Source organism: Myotis yumanensis, unplaced genomic scaffold, assembly GCF_028538775.1.
Source record: "Myotis yumanensis isolate MYYU_CA2020_CCGP unplaced genomic scaffold, mMyoYum1.0.hap1 SCAF_12, whole genome shotgun sequence".
Taxonomy (NCBI): domain Eukaryota; kingdom Metazoa; phylum Chordata; class Mammalia; order Chiroptera; family Vespertilionidae; genus Myotis; species Myotis yumanensis.
The window spans coordinates 49,831,925-49,854,273 of NW_027223763.1; the positions used below are offsets into that span (position 1 = coordinate 49,831,925).

The 22,349-nt window shown below is 43.4% G+C and overlaps 1 protein-coding gene across 3 annotated transcripts in view; it reads left to right on the forward strand.

Moving 5' to 3' along the window:
* KDM4C (lysine demethylase 4C) overlaps positions 1–22,349 on the forward strand; it is a 333,028-nt gene that overhangs the window by 306,647 nt on the left and 4,032 nt on the right. For 2 of the 3 annotated variants that reach the window (XM_070431644.1, XM_070431647.1), the window contains 2 exons: positions 17,266–17,385; positions 21,161–21,253. In XM_070431644.1, the coding sequence (XP_070287745.1) occupies positions 17,266–17,385; positions 21,161–21,253 (213 nt within the window). The remainder of the gene's footprint in view (positions 1–17,265; positions 17,386–21,160; positions 21,254–22,349) is intronic. The other variant, XM_070431646.1, reaches the window with a different exon arrangement.

The window sequence follows — 22,349 nt, forward strand, 5'->3', positions numbered from 1 at the left end:
GGATGCAGGCTGGACTGAGGGACGCGCCCCCTGCCCCCCCCCCCACTCCCCCCAGTGCATGAATTTCGTGTGTGTGTGTGTGTGTGTGTGTGTGTGTATATATTCAAGAAGCTTTACAAGACCCTATAACTTTGCTAATTCTTCCTTTTTAAGTATGTTTTTATTTATTTCAGAGAGGGAGGAGGAGGGAGGAAGAGATAGAAACATCAATGATGAGAGAATCAATGATCGGCTGCCTCCTGCACGTCCCCTACTGGGGATTGAGCCCGCAACCTGGGCATGCGTTCTTGACTGGAATTGAACCCGGGACCCTTCAGTCTGCAGGCTGATGCTCTATCTATTGAGCCAAACCAGCTAGGGCTATAACTTTGCTTCTTAGTGGGTATTTTATTCTCTTCCTTGGCAAGGAATTTTTAAATGATTTGTCTATGAAATTTAATATTTTATTTAGAGTTTTAAAATTTATTTCAATAATAGTAAAACCCCTTTCCTGTATTATTTATGCTGAAACTCTATCCCACGTCATTAGTTATGTTTTTACAGGGTTTTGTTTGCTTTATGTTGTGTTTTGCTTTTCTCTTTGTTTGCATGAAGTTGGAAGGGCAAATATCTAACCATTATCTAAGAGTAGGTTTCGTCTAAAAGTGGTATAATGAGGATAGGGAAACAGTGTGTATGGTGCTCAAGTTCTCTTTTTTCTCCAAGAGTGAGGGGCTTGTATTGATGTGGAAGGCTGATGCTCCCCCAGGAGGTGCTTCCTTTTGTTGAGAAGAAACTCCCGCGGGGCAGACCATTGATAATCCATATCTGGGTACCTACATATGGTGATTTGGTGATTTATGGATTCTGTAGCCAAGGGATATCTTACTCTTCAATAAGCAGTAGCCTTATGAAAATGTTTTGTTTATAGTGAGTACCTATTCTGGAGTTATGATGATGAGAAATAAAATGGAAATGGTTTGAGCTCTCATGGAATTTATAACCTATTGGGAAAGAGTAACATATGACAGTCACACTAATAAAAATGTACTTCAAATTGAGATAAATCCTAGGATGATAGGAATATAATTCTGTAAGAACATATAGTAGAAAACAAACCAACCTTATGTAGATAAGCGATCAGTGTGAGAGCTGAGATCTATTGGATGTGTTAACTAGACAAAAGGCAGAGGGAGAGTATTCCAGGCAAAGCATACAGAGGCTGTTGGCAGAAAGGAGTTGCTCAGGTTATTAAAAGAGGTAAGTGATAAGTCTAGAGGAGGAGAAAAGGGCCAGAATAGGTTAGGCTCTGAAGACCATGTTATAGGATGGGGTCTTTACTCTAAGAGCAGGGGGAAGCCATTGATGGTCTTTAAGCAGAAGTCAACATGAAGACATTTGTATGAAGCATTTTCTTTGGCTATAGTGGAGAAGATAAATTGGAGAGTGGGTGGTAGTGGATGCTGGGAGGCCGGTTAGGAGAGCATTGCAGTAGATCAGAGGAAATAATGTAGCTTGGACTAAGTTAGGAGAAGTGGAAGAATCTGAAATACATTTAAGGGGGTAGAATTGTTATTGGTGGGGAGAGGTGCTTGTTCCCATCTGTGGCTTATCAAAGTGGGCTTCTTACGATATCTGGAGAAAAGGAATTTTCTGAGACTTGCATGGGAGAAATGAGGTATTGTAAAAAGCTTTTCTTGTGGAATTACAATCCTGAGTTTCTAAGGTCCCATTTCCCTTTTCCTGCCAAGGAAGAAGTCCCATTTTGCTTTTAACAGGCTGAAATCAGAGCCAGTGACGAGTTTTTGCTCCATTTTGGAGAAGGTGTCCAGTCCAGCATCAGGCTAGCTTAGTTTATATTCCCAGCCGCAGTCCATTAGTCCATTGTATGTGGGGTCCTCGTGGCTGTGGGAGAGCCAAGAGCCAAAAGAGTGAGCTCCTTTGTTGAGGGGATTATGTATCCAAAATATTTCTGGGCTTGCAGTGTCCCTGCCCATACTGGTCAGTGATCTCTGTTCTCAGGTTTGACTGACAGGTAACTTCCCATGTCACTCCAGCTTCACTGCATTTATTGCATTTAGGGCCAGTGGATAGAGCGTTGGTCTGCAGACTTGAAGGGTCCCTGGTTCAATTCAAGTCAAGGATACATGCCTGGGTTGCAGGCTCGATTCCCAGTGGGGACGTGCAGGAGGTAGCCGATCAATGGTTCTCTCTCATCATTGATGTTTCTATCTCTCTCTCCCTCTCCCTTCCTCTTAGAAATCAATAAAAATATATTTAAAAAAGAAATACTGAAGGGTTTGAGATGAAAATACAAGTAGTCCTGTAGCACCCCACATCTGGGTGCAGTCCCACCTGCTGCTTGTATATCCCAAGGTGTTCACATGCATAGATAAACTGCATATGTGTGCGTGCATGCGTGCGTGCGTGCACACGTGCACACGTGTGCAGATCTTTGTTTGTTTGAATGCACCTGGCATCATGTTGACTTGCTAAAAGCTAAAAAGCTAGGAATCACATTCTGGATACTATTAATGTTACTGCTAATTAGTTGTTAGTGATGGATGTTTTAGACTGGTAGTTGGCAAAGCTGTCACCTTTTATGTTCCTGTACTTCCATGTTTATTTTTCACAGTATCATCCCTGGGGGCTTGTTCTCCACCTCTTATTTTTACCTACAAAAGCCAGGCTCAGCTGTTCTGGCTCCATCAACACCTCCACTGATCCCCTGTTTCATATACCCATATATCCTGCACTCCCTCCCCCCATTTGACATATTTTTGGCTCACAGTTGCCAGTACATGCAAATCTGTATCAATTTAATACTATGGGTATTTGTTTCAAGGAAAGTAGCAGGAAGCTAACAAAATCTCACAGAGGATTTTTTTTTGGGGGGGGGGGATTGAAAAAAATATCATAAATGAAATATTAATTGACTGACTACTCAGTGTTCATTAAGCAAATCAGATTATAGCAAGAATCAGGCTTTAAAGAAAGATTAATATCTGGCATAAAAAAGAACAGAGTAGTCAGTATTTCAAAGGTTCGTTATTTATCAGGAAAAGGGCATAAAATAATCCTCAATGTAATGCTGAAGCAGGCATTTATTCCAAGCTAGAGTGTGATCAGTAAAGCCAAATTCACTGCCTTCCTCTAATGTATTCTTAAGCTTTTGAATTAAAAGCTCATGTTTGGATAAATCTGACAGTGGTGTGTTATCTACGTACTATTTTCATTCTTCTCTGGAAACCTACAAACGGCAATATTCTCTTTAATTTCACATTAAGATTATTTCGATTTGACAGTCTTTTGACAACACAAGAATCATTTGGGGAGTTTCGGAAATTCCTGCTTTCCCTGTAGGGGTAATAATGTTGAGTAAATAGATTGATGCATTATCCTCTCCTCAACCATCTTATTTATCTGTCTCCCATTTAGCCTGTGAGGAAAGAGGCTGGTAGTAATTACATTCTGTTCTTCACGAGACAGTCTGTTATGAACATGCTTGTTTAAGTTTATGCATTTGCATTAAACCTGAAAGGAAGGACATGTTAAATGAACAGAGATAGAAGCAGTAGCTTACATGGAAAGTGTTTATAGCAGCGGTTCTCAACCTGTGGGTCGCAACCCCTTTGGCGGTCGAACGACCCTTTCACAGGGGTCACCTAAGATCATCCTGCATATCAGATATTTACATTACGATTCATAACAGTAGCAACATTACAGTTATGAAGTAGCAACGAAAATAATTTTATGGTTGGGTCACAACATGAGGAACTGTATTTAAAGGGCCAGAAGGTTGAGAACCACTGGTTTATAGAGTACAACTGCTCCCATTGTATTGCGATGCTCAGGCACATTTGCAACTTTGAGGCCAGTCCGGATTACTTCATTTGTACACATATACTTCAGGATTCTCTGCTTCTGAATTTAACGTAATGTGAGCTGACATTTTTTGACAAATCATGTTCTCCCAAATCCTTTTGTTTTCTTTCACCCCTTTCTGGTTCTCCGTTTTAATCCTCTCATTAAAATCCTCTCCAGATGTTACTCATTTGCTTAAAACTTTGCACTGCTGGCTGTGAAATGCAAAGTTAAATTGTAGCCATCTCTTGCTGAGTCGTGACTCTGTGCAAGTCATTTCATTTTTTGGTCCTTCTCTTTAAAATGGGGGCATTTGACCTAGGAGCTCTCATAGACTTCCTCTGATTCTGGCGAGGAGAAATGCAGTTGTCCGTCATCAGCTCTGACTATAAGCATGGGTCTGTGCCTCGGCCAGCTGTCCACTCTTCTGCACACATACACGCTCTCCTTTTACGACTCCAGGCTTTAAAGACTACCTGTGTGGGCAACGTGAGGCCAGAAGCTGGGAAATAGCTGTTTACATAACTCCACACCACATGGTAGTCTGTCATTTCTGTACGGCAGTATCATTTGGAGACCAAGCTATTCTTAGGTTTCAGCCCAGTCGTAATTAATCCTACACTTTTTGCTTCACCCATTTGGGTTAAGTTAAAGCAGACCTTCTGTGTGCCCACCAGAAAGTAAGGTAGTGCTGCATGAGTAGGTCTCCTCTTTGGGGTGTTGGTCCAGAAGGATGCTCCCTTTCTTTGACCACAGCAGAAGCTGGTATAAAGAGCAAAGGGAGGATAGCCAGAGAGTGACTGAGACTGGATTAAGGGAATAATAACCGTCATCTGTGTCTGATCTTTCCCCCATTCTTTTGCATACTCCATTCCCAACACTTCAGTGAAAAAGAGAGCACTTAGACAAGGGCTTGGGACATTTCAGAACCATAATCCTAGCTCTGCCTGTCATTTCCAGTGGGCAGGTCTTTCCATGAGAGAATCTTAGCCAAGATGTCTCTTGTCTAGAAGTTCTGAGTAGCCATGGCTCAATTCAGGGCTGCTGTATGAATAAGACTGGCTAAGGGGTAAGTGTGCAGTCCCCTCCCACCGCAGCCTTTAACCCACCCCATTCCCTCCCCCTCCTCCTCTGTGACCCTCCAACTCCCACCCACTCTAGGCAGTTTCCTCTGCCATCCCCTGGTGAGTGGTTCGCAGGCCCTTTGTTGAACACTGCAAGCGAAAGGTAGCTCACTACCAGTTTATTGCTGTAATTATTAGGAAGCATTGACTTCTTTGTGTGGATTCTAAATAGTGCCTCTGAAGCATGGAACAGAGTGTGGAATCTCAGAGTGAAGTGGGGGGGTGGGGGGGTGGGCGGGTAATCAACCAAAGACTTTGTATGCATATATGCATAACCCATGGACACAGACAATAGGGTGCTGAAGTACTGGGGCAGGGGGTCAGTGGGGGGAAAAGGGCACATATGTAATACTTTCAACAATAAAGAATTATTTATAAATAAATACTGCTTCTGAAATACGAGCCAGTCTTGCTCTGTGACCTCTAGAGCAAAACTGACCTCCCCCCTGCAAAAAAAACCACCAAAAATTATTCTCTTCTCACTCACAGCTTGTAGAGAGCTATTAACTTTCTCCTGAGTCTTCTCAAATCCAAACTAAACCGTCCTCCTGCCTGAATCAATTAGTACATATTTGTCGTGACAAGGAATGAATGATTTAAAGAAAAAGTGGTTTTCAGAGTGCTTTTCCTCCGGGAGACTCAGGATGGGATTTTTTGGACAATGTCCTACTCAAAATGTTGCTCTGAGGTGTGAGAACACAGTGCCAGACCCTGACCACACAGGCAGGTGTGGCAGCTCTGCTCCTTTGATCTGGCCACCGGGCACTCCCCTTGCAGCCAGGAGGAGGGCCCCATGAATATTCACGCAGCTATTAAAAATCATGTTTTCACAGGGTATTTAATGGCCTCATATATACATGGAAAAAATCAGGCTCAAAGTTGGACATACAGTATGATCCCAATTACCAATAAAATATAAATATGAAAAGGGAAAAATCCTCAAAGGAAATGCATCAGAATGTTGCTGATGATCTCTGGAGAGTGTAATCATAGGTGATTATGATTTTCAACTTTACCACCTTCTTACAGTTTCCATATGAGCATGTTTTATTTTTATGATCAGGAAAAAAAGTTATTTTTTTAAAAGACCCTTCTGAGAATTCTTTAAATTGTGACTCATTTTCCTAATCTGGATTCTTTCACATTCTTGTGTCAAATTTTCATGTTAGTTCTCCCATATCTCGAGGTATCTTGAAGTCTTGTGAGACACAGTAACCACATACTATGCTAATAATCTTTCTGTTAAAAGCTTCTGCTTTACACTGTAGTTCCATACATAGCAATTCTTATACTTATCTTTATGTTGTATTATTTAAATTTTTTATTGAATTTGTTGGGGTGACAGCCTATATAATAAAAAGATAATATGCAAATTAACCCTCACACCCTCACAAGATGACTGCCTATGACCAGGCCGGCAGTGGGGTTAGTGAGGGGCAACCAGGCCAGCAGGGGGGGGCAGTAAGAGGCGACCAGGCTGGCGGGGCAGGGGAGGGGGCAGTTAGGGATGACCAGGCAGGCAGGCAGGTGAGCGATTAGGAGCCAGCGGTCCAGGATTGTGATAGGGATGTCCGAGTGCTGGTTTAGGCCCGATCACCGAGATTGGAGAGGGTGCAGGCTGGGCTGAGGGGACCCCCGTCCTCCTCCTCCATGCATGAATTTCGTGCACCGGGCCTCTAGTTGGTTAATAAAATCATATAGGTTTCAGGTATACAGTTCTATAATACATCATCTGTATATTGTACTAGTGGCCCTGTGCATGAAATTCATGCACGAGGGGAGGGGGGTTTGTCCCTCAGTCTGGCCTGCACCCTCTCCAATCTGGGACCCCTTGGGGGATGTCCAACTGCCAGCCTGCTCGCCCCCAACTGTGCCCTCCTGCCAGCCTGCTCGTCCCCAACTGCCCTCCCCTGCCAGCCTGATCGCCCCTAACCGCCTCTGCCTGGGCCCCTCCACCATGGCTTTGTCCGGAAAGATGTCCGGAAGACCTCCTGGAAGGTCTCCCAGTCTAATTAACATATTACCCTTTTATTAGTATAGATTGTGTTCACCACACCAAGTTTTGTTATTTATTTTAATGCCTGCATTTTCCACCAGAGTTGCACGAAGTAAAAAACCACATCTGTTTTTCTCACCACTGATTCTAGAGCCCAAGAGGTGTTTGAACATGAGGTGTTGAGTGAATGCCTGCCCAGGGCACATCATGCACTTCTGTACTGCTTACCTACCCGAATGGGTTGTTTTGGATTTCAACTAGGTTAACATTTTCTGATCTTCTATAGTAATTATTGGCTTCTCACTGCATTCTCTCTTCACAATTTTAAATCCCAAGCGTCACCTTCTACCAAGGTTTTTTGTCCCCTTCCTATCATCCTCCAGATGCTCCCTGTTGATATAAATTATATTCAGTCACAGTTCATGTCAAATTTTCCAGCTGCCAGTCACTGTGCTTTGCTTTTCTATTCTCTTTTAAATTATCGGGTGTCTCGAAAAATGTATACACACTTAATTCCAATGGGTTAAATCTGTAAAGAAAGAAACATCAATGGAACTATATCAGCTGTCAGGCATGTATGTATACATTTTTTGGATAGCCTGTATATTAGCTATAATTCTACCAACAACCTGGTAAGGTTGTATTATCATCTCCATTTGACTGATGAGGAAGCCAAGACATAGAGAGGTAAACTACTAGTAGCTTTTGACCCCAGGCAGTGTGACTTGGGACATTGGAAGCACTTGCCTATGCTGCTTCAACATGACTGTCCTGTGTGAGTCCAGCGTGTGCTCTAGGGGTGAAACATACACTGCACAGAATGGGAACTTGCAGAGGGAAGGCCAGTGCTGACTGGTGCTGTGTTCTGATCTCAAAGCATTCCCGCCCCCCCCACCCCCCCACCCCCCGCTGCCCCACTGTGTGGCATGTGAGCACAGGGCAGTCATCTTTCCCCACAAGGCTTACCTTTACCTTTATCCTGTCATCTTTCTTTTTTCAGATTTTGGAACTGACCTTTATTTAAAGAAACCACTACAGATATTCACCTCAATCCTGTCTTTCTCCATTTTGCAACATAAGTTTTTATTGACACAATAAATATTTATATTTCCCTAATGCATTTAGCCTCTTCCAACAGCTATAAATAGGGGAAAGATCTGTCTTCTGCAGATGGAAATCTTATACCCTTATTTGGGTGTGTGGAGTGTGCATCCTAGGGTCCTTATGCATTAGTGTGTGCAGGATAAATGGGAGGAGGATGCAGCCACCCAGGGCAGTCCTTAACTATGGGCTTGCTGTCTTTCCATGCTGGGAAGAGTTGGATGTGTAGCAGACAACCATACAACCCCGGGCATGGGAGTTGACACCAGTTATCTTATCCATGACTTTGAGGTAAATGCTGGGATTATTATTGGAATTGTTGAAATACGATGTATATAGCAGTTAGGATGGTGCCCAGCACATAATAAACACACAGGTGGTGTTTGTGACTGTGGTTATTTTTGGTGGTGGTGGTGGCCAGTAACTTATAGTCAGCACCTTGGTCAGAGGGACTAGTCCCTGAGCACAAGACTCCTAGTAACACTTGGAAATTATACATCTTCTATGCCTTTACCAAAGGAGAGGTTATTAAAAGACCATCTAAAAGAAGTATCAGAAAGCTTTAAATATATAAACCTCCTCTTCAAGTAGTTTGTATATCAAGGGCTTTTAGGAATTGAAGTTGAAAAACTGTGTTTTGGCCCCTGGTGTGATGGGGCATCGGGACTGTTGGTGGGATCATCCAGAACTCTCTTGAGAGGCTGAGACAGAGGTTGGGCCACAGCGCTGGCCCCGTGGCTTGGCCACACCACTCAATACGGTCAGTGCGATAGCCTGACCAACAACATGGAATTGCTGATGCTAGAGGCTCCAACTAGTGATCTGCAAAATATTGCTGGAGCTCCCAGCTCGCTGCTCCCTGAGGCACCTGTCTTTAAGCACTGCCTCCCTACTCGCACCACAGCTTACCTAGCCAGGTGAGTGCAGGCGAGTTTTAAATGGGGACTGTGATTAATTCAGTTTACATGGAGGGTGATATAGTGCTTCATATTGTAGATATTCATGTGTATGTTTGAGTCTCCTGCTGGACTCTGAAGTCTTTGGGAGAAAGGACCTCAAAAGGACCATTTTAGTCTCGTTTTCCCAATGCTGAGCTCAGTGCTAGACACAGAGGAGGCAGTCAGTGTATGCCAGAGTGAGGGAGAAAAGAGGGAGAGAGGAAAGGAGGGGCAAGGGCCTCAGTTGGTGAATAAATGATGCTTTTTGTTCTGTTCATACTCTCCAATTCCTAGAATGCAGAGAACCCTTTGTTGGCTTTTAGAGCCTTCTGCCTTGTCCTGTTTGCCCACACATGCTGACTGCCGCCCTGCGTCCCTCCCTCACATGCCCTTGTGTTTAGATCAGCTCCCCAATGTCACCCCTGACTCTGGTTATCGACTTCTCCATGCTTCATCACTTCAAAGAACCAGAAAGTTAATTTCCAAAGAAACTACCTAACTTTATACTTTCTATGCCTTTTAAAGCTTTTGCATGCCAGAATCTCACCTGTTTCTAATAGCATAAGGAATTAACTTCTGTTAGAAATATTCCTTCTGAGGCTTGATGTAGTAACTTTCAGAAAACAACCTCCATCTCAACCTCAGTGCTTTATCAGGCATGTGTTCACTCTCAGCTTATGGCAGAGGGAAAGGATATACTAATAAACCAGTGATCCTCAGGAATCCACCAAATGTCAGTGCTGTTCTTTCTGCGAAGACACTGTCTCCCAGAAGACAGGTGTGTCAGGATGCTGGCAAAGTGGGACTGGTGGAAAAGAATTAGCTGTCCAGCTTAACGGAGACAACTGGAGTATCTCAGAGTATAGAAGGGGTGTGTGTGTTTCCATTAAAAAAAAAAGAAGAAGAAGAAGAAAATAAAAAGGACATTAGACTTGGAATTTTCCCAGAATTATGAGGATCAGTATGGAAGTGGATTGGCTTGAATCCTTTATCATGCAGGCTGAAGTGACTGTTTCATACCTAGCACAGAACCCAGTTAGATAAGATACCTCAGTGCAGAAGCATTCCAAATTTTCTTTCAGGTTGTTAAAAGGCTCACACTATAGAGAAGCGATAGAGGAAGCAGCATGGAATTAGTTTTTTCTTTATATGTAGAATATGGAGTGTATATTCTGGGAGATGGCCGCACAGTGATTCTCCATCTGGCTGAGCGTCAGTTTGCTTGGGAGGGCATCTAGCCTGGAACCCCACCTTGGACCGACTGAATCAGAATTTTCTCTGTTGGTAAAGAAATAAGAAAAATCTCAAGTCATCTAAGTTTACACTAAAAGAACTAGAAAAAAAGAACAACAAATGAAGTCTAAAGTGAGTGAAAGAATGGAAATAATAAAGATCAGACAGAAATAAATGAAATAGAGTCTTAAAAAAAAGCCCAATATAAAAGATCAATGAAACCAAGAACTCATTCTTTGAAAAACAACAACAAGGTTTACAACGTGTTACAAATTCATCAAGAAAAAAAGAGAGAGGACACAGATAAATAAAGTGAGAAATGAAAGAGGAGAAGTAATGGACACCAAAAGGATTGTAAGAAAATATTATGAACAACTACATGTCAATAAATTGGACAAACTGGACAAAATGGATCAATCCATAGAAACATACAATCTTCTAAAACCAGTCCAGGAAGCACACGGCCACAGAACCAGGAAGGACATGGTCACAGAACCAGCCCAGAAAGGACACGGCCACAGAACCAGTCCAGGGCAGACACGGCCACAGAACCAGTCCAGAATGGACACGGCCACAGAACCAGCCCAGGAAGCACACGGCCGCAGAACCAGTCCAGGAAGCACACTGCCACAGAATCAGCCCAGAAAGGACATGGCCACAGAACCAGCCCAGGGAGGACACGGCCACAGAACCAGTCCCGGATGGGCACGGCCACAGAACCAGCCCAGGGAGGACACGGCCACAGAACCAGTCCAGGAATCAGTCGAGGATGGACACGGCCACAGAACCATCCCAGGGAGGACACGGCCACAGAACCAGTCCAGGAATCGGTCGAGGATGGACATGGCCACAGAACCATCCCAGGAAGCACACGACCACAGAACCAGTCCAGGAAGCACATGGCCACAGAATCAGCCCAGGGAGGACACGGCCACAGAACCAGTCTAGGATGGACACGGCCACAGAACCATCCCAGGAAGCACACGGCCACAGAACCAGTCCAGGAAGCACATGGCCACAGAATCAGCCCAGGGAGGACACGGCCACAGAACCAGTCTAGGATGGACACGGCCACAGAACCAGTCTAGGATGGACACGGCCACAGAACCATCCCAGGAAGCACACGGCCACAGAACCAGTCCAGGAAGCACACGACCACAGAACCAGTCCAGGAAGCACACGGCCACAGAACCAGCCCAGGGAGGACACGGCCACAGAACCAGTCCAGGGAGGACATGGCCACAGAACCAGTCCAGGAAGGACACGGCCACAGAACCAGCCCAGGGAGGACACAGCCACCTGCCCCTGTGTGGTCAGCCTGAACCTGGACTCTGCCCTTGGCTGCTACTGCTGCCTTCTGAGAGTGTCCTCTCCTCTTCTGTTTCTCTGCATCCCTGGTCAAAAGTTGGACATCCTGGGCAGGGGAGCCAACTGGCCAGGCCCCTGTCAGTGTTTGCTGCCAGGGAAGCAGGGCAAAGGAGTATCTGGTGTTTTCCAGCATCAGTAATGCCAGGCCAGCTCTGCTCCCACTTAGACTCTGAAGGGGAGAAAGGGACTCAGGTGCTGGGCAGCCAAACAAATGACAGATAGCCAGCCTGATTGGTACCTGGCTGTCAGTCAGTCTTGTTCACCCTGCCAGAGCCCAGTAATGAGCAGGCGATTATCCCAAAATGCCAGCAGCTGCCGGCACCAGTTTGCTCCTGATCACTTAAGCATTTTTCCTAAGGGGCGGGGCGGGGGCGGGCATCACAGGCTCCAAACTATATGTGGATTAGCTGCTAGGAATTCACACACCGTGTCTTCACCTGGTGCAGCTGCACTGATAGGGCTGCCTGCTTCGTGGTTCATACTTGATAGGAGGAGAGGTGGGCATGGGTGGGGAGAAGGGTGTGAGACAGATAACCGTCAAGGACAGCAGCTTGTAGAAGTTTGTGCCCAGTAATAGTTACAAGAACACAACTTCAGAATTCAGATAATCAGACTGGCAGTGGCTTTTCTCTGTAGTAGGTGGAGCAATATAGGAGTTTGGCTTGACATTGGCAGGAATATATGAACGGTCCTCTTGCCTGGATCAGTGACCCATCTCAGCCCTTTAATCATAGTCCTTTAATCAAAGCCAAAAGTCTTCCCTTGACTGTGATTATTATTTTCACATCATCTATTTAGTATTCTAGATACTGGCTTAGTGGCAGCTCTAGACACCTGTGTCCCCGTGGACAGGACTCTGGCAGATTTTTAGGGACGTTTATCTATCTCTGGAGGCAACACTGCAAATGGTAAACAGCGATTTTTGTCAGGTGAGGGCAAACTGCTTCTGAGAGTCTAGACAGCAACTGAGAAAAATGCATCAGTCGATGTTTTTAATGCATGTAATTTTCCAGCAGAGGTGTGTACTTGCTCCAGCAGCACATTACCAGCTGCATTAGCATGTACCTCCTATAATATAACATCTCAGATTCCAGAATCCTTTTAAAAACTCGCCCAGGTCACTTAGGACTGTTAGAGAGGGGGCTGGAGTCTCAATTTTCATGTGTGTTCCAGAGGTTGGGACCACGCTTTAAGAAGCTTGCGCTTGTCTGATTCCTTGGGCACAGCCAGGGACATGGGAGCCAGCAGAAAGACCTTTAAAACAGGGTCAAGCTGTGGTTTTCCACAAACTAAATCCTCTCATGTTTAGACATTTTATTTTTCATACCTTTTATTTTTAACAGAACATTTTTTCCTCCCACATGAAAACTTACTCAGAAAATCTATAAATCAAAAGTTGTGTTCTGGTTGAAGTAATCATGGGGGCCAAAGCTGACGTGCTCCGTGCCTATTTCAGCCTCTCAGGGCCCCTGAGGCCCACCCCACAGAGCTGTGGAGCTCAGTGTGTCAGGCCTCGGCGTGCAGACAGGATGCTCCCTGTCTGTCTGTGGGTTGGGGAGCTGGACACTGTTGATCCCTCTAGTGGCTCACACAGTCAGTGGTCAGTAAATAGATATTAGATTAGTGATTGTGACAGTAGCTTCTGCTTTGGAGGGATCAGGAAAACTAAATATCAAACCTTTCAACTCCTCCTCATCAGCTCAAATGTTCCTGATTCCATTTCTGTTTAAATGCTTTATACTCCATGTAGTCATAGAAAGTCTCTGGCTTACTCAAACTTTGAGACACCTGATGAATTGAAGCCATTTCTCTATGGAGGAAACTAGATGTTATAGAAGTAACTCTTTGCCTATTACTATGAGTGCCTTAAATCTATTTGGAAAGTAGCTGGGATTTAAATACTGAATAATACTCACTAAACAAATGCATTTGCAAATCAAATATATCCACTTCCAGCTAAAGGGCCTGGCAAAGGGTGAGAAGTGGCCCTCATGACATTGAATAGTGCCTCCTGGTGGTGCAGAAAAATGTTATATTATATTGTTGGTTTGTGTTTCTTTTCCTTTATTTTTTCTACTAGGAATAAAGAAAAACAGAGTTCTAAAAGCTAGAAGGTTGAGGAAGCAAGCTGAAGTCTCTTCCCTAGATTTTGACATGGAAGAGTATGAATTGAACTTGATCTTTGTGGCTGATACAGAGCGAAGCTAAGCTGTGGCTGAGTCAGGAGGTCTTAGAGGCCAGGCCCTTTCAGGGTCCAAATTAGGGTTTGTTCTGATTAAAGGGTTGATTGACAAATAGTAAGAAAGATATCAAACTGTATCTCAGGCATGTAGCTGTTAAACACCCTTTTAAAAAATAACTGTTTCTCACTTGATAATGTTGCATACATTTCATTCATTAATAAAGCTATGGTTTTATGATAAATACTTCAAGTAAACTTTATACTTTGCTTAGCCCATATTTCTGTGGCCATTGCCACACCATGGTGACATGGTTCCTAAAATTGCAGGTCAGGGTTTGTTTGGGAGAGTTATTTTAAAGGCTAGAACACTTCTGTTGAAGGTTAAGACTGTAAAACTAAGGTCCTAACTCTCCTGCTTGGTGGTGGTTTTTGGTGGATGAGTAAACGGGGAGTGTAGCCCCCATAATTCCCTGAGGCCTTGACTTAATCTCTGTTGGGAGTGAAGAAGGCTCCAATAAATAGAACTTATCCTCCTCGAGGAAAAGCAATATACAGAGACAAGTCAGGATTTGGAGATTTAAAAAATCTTTATTAAAAATAAAGCAGATATTGTAGAGTGTGGCTTATAACTGTAGGCAAAGAGGTTTCCTAATATTGGACCTATGATTAGACAGAGCTCCTAGGGATACCACCAGCTCCTCTTGGGAGAAGTAGCAGAGCAGAATGAGTTCTCTGAATACAGGGTGGCTCCAAAGAGAAAGGGAAAGTGAGTGGTTAAGACGGAGTTACCTAAGTGCCCTGGCTCACAGCCCCCAGATATTTTGGCACATTGAAAAAAAAAATGTTTTTATTTGATTTTTTTAAGACAGAGGAAGAGAAAGGGAGAGAGAAATATCAGCATCAATAAACTACCAGGTATGTGCTCTGACTGGGAATCGAAGCGGTGACCTCTTGGTGTATGGTCTGACACTCAACCATTGAACCACACCGGCCAGGCACTCTCAGCACATTTTTTACAGTACCCCCAGGCCAAAAGGAATACCAAAAGGTTCAATCGATAAAGTTCCATCTCAACAAGTTAACAGTAGTAACTGTTGCTATGCTTCTGAAAATATCCCACAGAGCCCCTGCGAGTTTGCTGTGGCAGCCAAGGCACCATGGAGCATAGTTGGAAACTACACTCTCCTTCAGAACTCAACATAAAATTAAGTCACTCTTTATTCTCTTAGAAGAGAATGAGGGAGTAGAAAAAAAGGCCAGGAGACTTACCCTAGTGGAGCTTCCTGCACGTGAAAGGAAATTTGAGGAGAGGGAAGAAACATACTTTTGTTCCAAAGCATCACCACAGCATCCAGGTTTCAGCTCAGAGTTAGTCCAGAACTGATGTGGCTCCCTAACCCAAGAGACTGGACAGCATGTATTTAGAAGTTACACCTTCTAGTGTTCTTAGTACAGTGGGGCCTTGACTTACGAGTGTCCAGACTAAGGAGTTTTTCGAGATACGAGCCGTCTCTCGGCCGATTTTTTGCTTTGAGTTTCGAGCTAAAATTCAGATTACTAGCCAGCTTCAGATACCCCACCGCTAGTTGGCGCAGCGAACGTCACAGTGATTTGACATACGAGTAATTTGAGTTACGAGCTCCGTCACAGAATGAATTAGCCCCTGAATTTGTGGCTTTTGCCTGAGATGCCCATTGCGCACCTCGTAAGTCAAAGCCCCACTGTACCACATACGTGTTTGGAAGGGAAATGGAAAGCAAGGTGATAAACCCAGGGATGTAGATGGAATACATTTCTACAGCCTGCCCTTTCAATTCTGCATGCCCGAAGTCAAATATTATGAAGGCCAAGAATAAACTAATTTTTATTGGCCTAAGTTCGATACAGATGGTCAATTCTGCCAAGCCTCTAAGCCAGGGTTGGGCAAACTTTTTGACTCGAGGGCCACAATGGGTTCTTAAACTGGATCAGAGGGCCGGAACAAAAGCATGGATGGAGTGTTTGTGTGAACTAATATAAATTCAAAGTAAACATCATTACATAAAAGGGTACGGTCTTTTTTTTTTTTTTAGTTACGGTCTTTTTTTTTTTTTTAGTTTTATTCATTTCAAATGGGCCGGATCCGGCCCTCAGGCTGTAGTTTGCCCACGGCTGCTCTAAGCAGTCGTTTTCTTTGTCCATAACTCTAAATGGAAGCATAGCCTATGGAGGGAAAAATGAATAGCTGAGCTTTTCATGTATACTCTGACCCCAACAATAAAATGGCCACTCCATTATAATGTAGAATTTCTATTAATAATGAAAAGTAACACATGGTGGATTTCTTAACATAAACAACTAAATATTTCCTGTGTGTGCCTCTCATCGTACCACAGAATCATGCCCCACCTGCATTTATAGCTTGATTGGTCAAGTGTGCATTTCAATCAGTCGGATTTGCCTCATGAGTGAAACACCAGTATTAGCAAAACGTGAATTGCTCAATGTGCAAAAAACTTATCAAAGTAGTTAAGCATTTAATTCCTTTGTATTAAAACTGTATTGTTCTATACTGAACACATAAATTTAAGAGTTTGCAACTATGTCTATGAAAGCATTTTGTTGTTTTACCTGTACCCCTCCCCCGTCCCCAAAAGAAGCATTTTCCAGGATGAATTCAGTTTACTCTGAGGAGGAGGCAGTGTTGAATAGAATACCTGAAGTGAGAAGACAGGTATGGCTGTCACCATGATTACCTGTGGAAAGAAATGGGCTAGTCACTTATTGGGAGATGCTGGTAGAAGAATACCTATTGGGGGAGGTCCTGGGGTCTTCACAGGAGGCATGCCCCCAGGCTCACCTGCTGTGTTGCAATCGCTCCCTGTGTTCCTTTTCCTTGCTTCTTCCTCAAGGCCTCCTAGTTGGCATCTCATTCTACTCCTATCTTCCTTCTCTCCCCCCTCCCCCCTTTTACCTGGGTGTCCTCAGCTCTTGTTCTGTCAGCTCCACTCCTCCCTAACGGAGCTTCCTCAGAAGCTCCGGTTCCTTGTCAGTAAAATGGGGTAATTAATAACCTCTGCCTACTTCATGGAGCAATCATGAGAATGGAATGAGATGTATGTTAAAGCATTTTGTTAACTGCAAAATGCTACATAAATGTCAGGTGTTATAAATCATTAGCTGGTCTTTTCCTCAGTTAAAGCATTTTTATGTATATTTTACTCACCCTCTGAACAATTCTTTGTCAAATAACAAATGTAAATGCTGCTGTTTTTTCCTGCTTGGATTATGGTGGTTCCTTTGCAACTTTATGATGTAGGCTGAATCTTTAACTACTCCTTTGGCTCATATCTCTTCCCCTGAACACCCATGCAGGATCATAATCCATAAAACACAGAAGCAATAACTCCTTTTAATTGCCAGGAGTTCATCATTTGCTGAGTTCTAACTGCAGTCTCTTAGACACTTGTCTTGAAAAGCCTGTCTCTGTTTACTCCGCAGAGCCGAGACTGTGTGAAGCTGGGCCCTCCTGCCGAGGGAGAAGTTGTTGAAGTCAAGTGGCCTGATGGCAAACTCTATGGGGCAAAATATCTCGGATTGAATGTGGCCCACATGTACCAGGTGAGTGCTGAGCAGTGTTTGATGCTTGCTGAGATGGACAGGAGAAGCCAGAGGGCAGATGGTATATCCATTGTGCTGTGATCAGTAAATCGTATCAATATGGGGTACCTCTTATGTTGTAAAGGAGGCAAGGACTTGATGTCTGGTGACTCTGGCACTAGAGTTTTATTACCATGTTTGCCACTGGGAAACCCTAATATCATTTGGTGAATGGTAAGGAATGTTGTTAGGCTGGAAGGGTAGGCAGCTGGATGCTCGGCAGCTTTCCTGTGTTTTCATGATATGGGGAGAGCCTCATTGGCTGGTTTATCTCACCAGAGCCAACACAGTGATGGCTGTTCACCACCAGCAGCCCCTGGATTTGTGGCTTTTGCCTGAGATGCCCATGGCGCACCTCAGCAAACATAAACCAATGATGCTTTGACACAGATGTGGCCAGTTGTACATCCAACCTTAAAGGAGTGCTGTCTAATGCAGAGTACAGCTATCAGTTGGATATTTTGCTCACAAGGGCACGCTACATTATTAGAGTATGTATACAATTAGAAAATGAATTTCATCCCTATCAAAAGTGAGAATGAGTTAAGCTCTAACAAGGAAAATAACATGGATAGCACACATGCCTTTATATTCCTTCAGAAAGACGTTAAAAGGGAGTAAATTTATTGAAACCAATACACTGCAGTTCTTTCAGTAACACGGAGGTGGAATCAACATTCCCAGGCTAAGCAATAGAGTGAAAACAGGAAGATTGAAGTAAAAGGAGAAAAAGCAAGAAGGATCAGGCCTGTTAAGTTGGGTGGAAAGAGATCCAGCAAAGATGCATTTAATTATAACCTGTGGACACAGACAATAGGGTGGGGCAGGGGTGGGCCAGGAGGGGTCAATGAGGAAAACAGGGGGGCATATGTAATACTTTCAATAATAAAGATTTAATTAAAATAACAGTTTGAGTATGCTAAGACTACCAATTTCAGCAGAGAAGTTGTTCAAAGATCAATAAGGGCCTTAAATGGAAGAGTACATGGCAATACAGTGCGCCAGGGATGAGCCCACTGTCATTAAAAGTATTCAGAAAAGTTTGGAAAACTTAGGGAAGAACATTTTTTGAAGTCTAGAAAAGTGCAAGGGGAGTGGGGAGGAGAGGACATGTACATATAGTGTGTGTGTGTATGTGTGTGTGTGTGTGTGTGTGTGTGTGTGTGTGTGTAGGCTATTTTCCCCTTTGCTTTGGTGGCAATGTTAACTTACGGGTTCAGGTCATCCTATATAATAAAAGCCTAATATGCTAAGTGTCCGCTTGGCCATTCAACCAATCAAAGCTTAATATGCTAATGATATGCTAAGGCAGCTCAACTGCTCACTATGACCACCTGGGGGCAGACAGTCAACCAGTCAACCAATTGCTATGATGTGCACTGACCACCAGGGGTCGCTCCTACCAGTAGGTTAGCTTGCTGCTGGGGTCTGCTGATCAGGACTGAGCAAGACTGGCTGGGCACACCCTGGAGCCCTCCCGTGGCCCCTCCCTGGCTGGCCAACCTCTTGCATCCCTCTCCAGCCCCAATGGTGTACTGGTTGGGTCCCTCGGCCCGGTCTGTGCTCTCTTGCAATCTGGGACCCCTCGGGGGATGTTGAAGAGCTGGATTCGGCCTGATCCTGCAGGCCAGGCTGAGGGACCCCACTGGTGCACGAATTTGGGCCTCTAGTTTATAATAGGGTAAGTGCTGGAGTATCTTTGCATTAGGATGTTCAAAACTGGACAAAAATCACAAGATAGGCTGATAATACTGGTGGTTCCTCGAAAAGAGGCATTATTGAATATTACATCATTCAAAAGAAAATAATTACATTTAATTAGACAATAAATTCGAAAGCAAAGCATCTCACATGTAGCAAAGCTGTTTGCTCCATGAAAAGTATAATGAGGACATGTTGAAATTCAGGCTAATTAGTAATCAGTGTGTGAACTTCAGGTGAATTTATGATGGCCTATCAACGGAACTGTGGGCACATTCATAGACTTAATGAAAAAGTTAAGACTATTATTAAAATTAGCTCTCAAGTACAAGCAGTTTAAAATTCCTCATTAAATCAAGTGGCCTTTTGAGATCACAAACTGATCTCAAGTTTGTGTTTTGTGTCTATTCAACCTCACCATTGAATAAGCGAAGACATTTATAAAAATAGACATAACTAAAATACCTACTGCACAGAGATAAATATCCTAAGTATATGCATTTTTGGACCCTTACAGTAGGCCCTATAAGGTAGGTGTTTTTGACTCTTATTTTACAAATGAGGCCAAAAGGGATCATTGAATTTAATAATTTGTCTAAGAGCACATATCTGGTCAAGGGAGGGGCCAGAATCTGCTCTCAGCTCTGTCCTAATCATGGTTCACAACCACCCCAGAGTGCAGGGGCAGCCCCTCATTTTAGCCCTGAGAGTCCTGCATCCCTGGAGACCCCTCAGTCCCCAGCAGCCAGGATAACCAGTCACCGTAGCACACTCCCCTTTTGTTTTATAATTGCCTTTCCCCCTTGTAACAATTTTCAAATTATCTAAAACAGAAGAAAGGTAGGCACAGGTGGTTCTAGCTATGCTATCAGATTGTGTAAATGAGATGACACCTTGGCCTAATTAAATATTAAAGAAACCATTGTGCTAAAACAAGGCCTGGAAGAGGAGCCTCCCACCTCAGGCTTCCTGGAGTCAGCAGAGCTCTCCTGCGAGGGAGGCCTAATTTCACCCCGCTCAGCTTAGTCAGATGTGAGCAGGACATGGTAACAGGGTTAATTGTGTAATTTATTATAATGTTTTCTTAAACTCCGGCATGTTTTTTATAAACATAGCTCAGCTCCATGGTTTAACTTAGCTTTAACTGGAAGTGCAAGCATTTTTTATTTCTTAAAAGTAAAACATTCAGACAAACACAAGTTAGGGACTTCAAAAATATCCTGAGTGCTTCAGAGTTAGAACACATTAGGTATTCCACCCTGTTTGCATCTTTTTTGTTGTTTTCCCCTAAAAGAGTGAACTTGGGATTAAACACGAACCAAGAACAATCCCTGCAAATAGGGCATCTGATGAACTTCCCCCAGATGCTCTAGGTTTCTGTAAACCCGTGTCACTTATGCCCTTTTCTCTAACAAAATCTGCTGAAATGCTGGGGAAAAAAACTGGTTTTGAAATTATTGTTCCCAAATGATTAGCTTGAAAAAAGTTGTTTTTACACATTAGTGCGATTTAATTGTTTTGAGGGTGAGAACCTGGGGTTTTTTTGGCTGTTTGGTTGGATTTGACAAAAGTGAGTTCAGAACATAAAAGCTTTGTAAGAACTTGAGAAATTATTTTATCTAGGAGGATTATTATATCATCATTTCTTTCTCATGGAGAAACAGCCCTCCCTCTTATATTGTCAGAACCTCTTAAAGAATCAGATAGTACTGACAGGCCCAGCCCGTCCTAAATTGGCTACGGTCTCAGTTTCTGAGCAATTACTTGAGCGGCAGCTACTGTTCTTTGTTTTTGCTGTGGTGGATAAAGTTTTTACATCACATATTCCAAGACAGTCATTTTCAAGAATTTTTAGCTTGTTTGATTCTTAGTTGGATAAGGGAAACTTATCAAACTTCCTTCCTTGGCTGTTGGCTAGTTTCCTTTATCTGCTTTATCCTTTTTTTCTTTTTAGCTTGTTCAATGGAACCCTGAAAAAAGTGGTCAGTGCTTATTTGTTTTTTAATATATATCATGATGTCTTACTTTTCATTAGGTTGAATTTGAAGATGGATCCCAGATAGCAATGAAGAGAGAGGACATCTACACTCTAGACGAAGAGTTACCCAAGAGAGTGAAAGCTCGTTTTGTAAGTGCTGGCAAATGGCACTCAGGGATCTGCCCTGTAGTTCCCTTATCCTCTCCAGCGGGAAACATGCTTGGGTCTCACAGAGTATCTTCCATAGAGTCTCCCTCCTGTCCCTTCTCCACCCTCCCTTCTCCTCCCCTTTCCTTTGTTTTTAAATTACACACACACACACACACACACACACACACACACACATTTTTTTGACCGCCTAGAGATTTTGAGGATGGGAAATGGAGTGAGTAGCCCTCTGGAAGTCTCTCAGGTCTTTGACTCTAATCCATGTGTGGTTAAGCATTCTATGTGCCTGGTCTTACAGATTTCACATACTGTTTCTTATTCGTATTAAAAGAAATCGGTCTGCTTTCTTCTCTGGCCACAATCTCTTTGTTCCACAGTAGATTTGGCTCTAGTACCAGGATACCCTCTCATGTGCTTTTATTTGAACCCAGTTCCTGAGTTTTCTAAGGTCCATTTCTCTGAACAATTAGACCAAATTCAAACTTTTTCTTTTTTAAATTATCAGAGGAAAAAATGTTAAGAAACGGCGGTGAAAAATATATGTCACATATATAATCTGAATGTATCCTGTTATGTCACACAGTTGAGCCTCGTAGAAAATATCTTCAGAAACAAAGGCTCAGGGTCCAGCTTGCTCCCAGTGCTTTTATTGAGTCAAAGACTTAGGCCTCCTGTTGGAGGAACGGCTTTTCCCTTAGGTTGAAATGCAGCCCTCTGGCCCTCGGGCAGTTTGTCTATGACTGCTATTTTTTTTCCAGTTGGTGAAACAAATCTAATTGGAAAACTCATTGAAGGGAGATATTTACGACTAGAGAAACCTCTTTTGTGTGTTTTAAGGAGGGGTGGGTTAGCAGCCCTCCCTGGGTGGCCTCCATGTTTTAATGAATTGTGCTCACCCAGACACTTGCTGATTTAGAAAGAAATTTTTCAAAAGAATCAGCAGTCCACCTCAGTGATGGTGCTGGGTTCTTTCCCACTAACTTCAGAAACAGCCCCATTACGTTTTATTGTCTCACAGAATAACCATAGCAACAGTGCATAATTAACTAGAGCTACTGGTAAATCGGTTTTATTATTG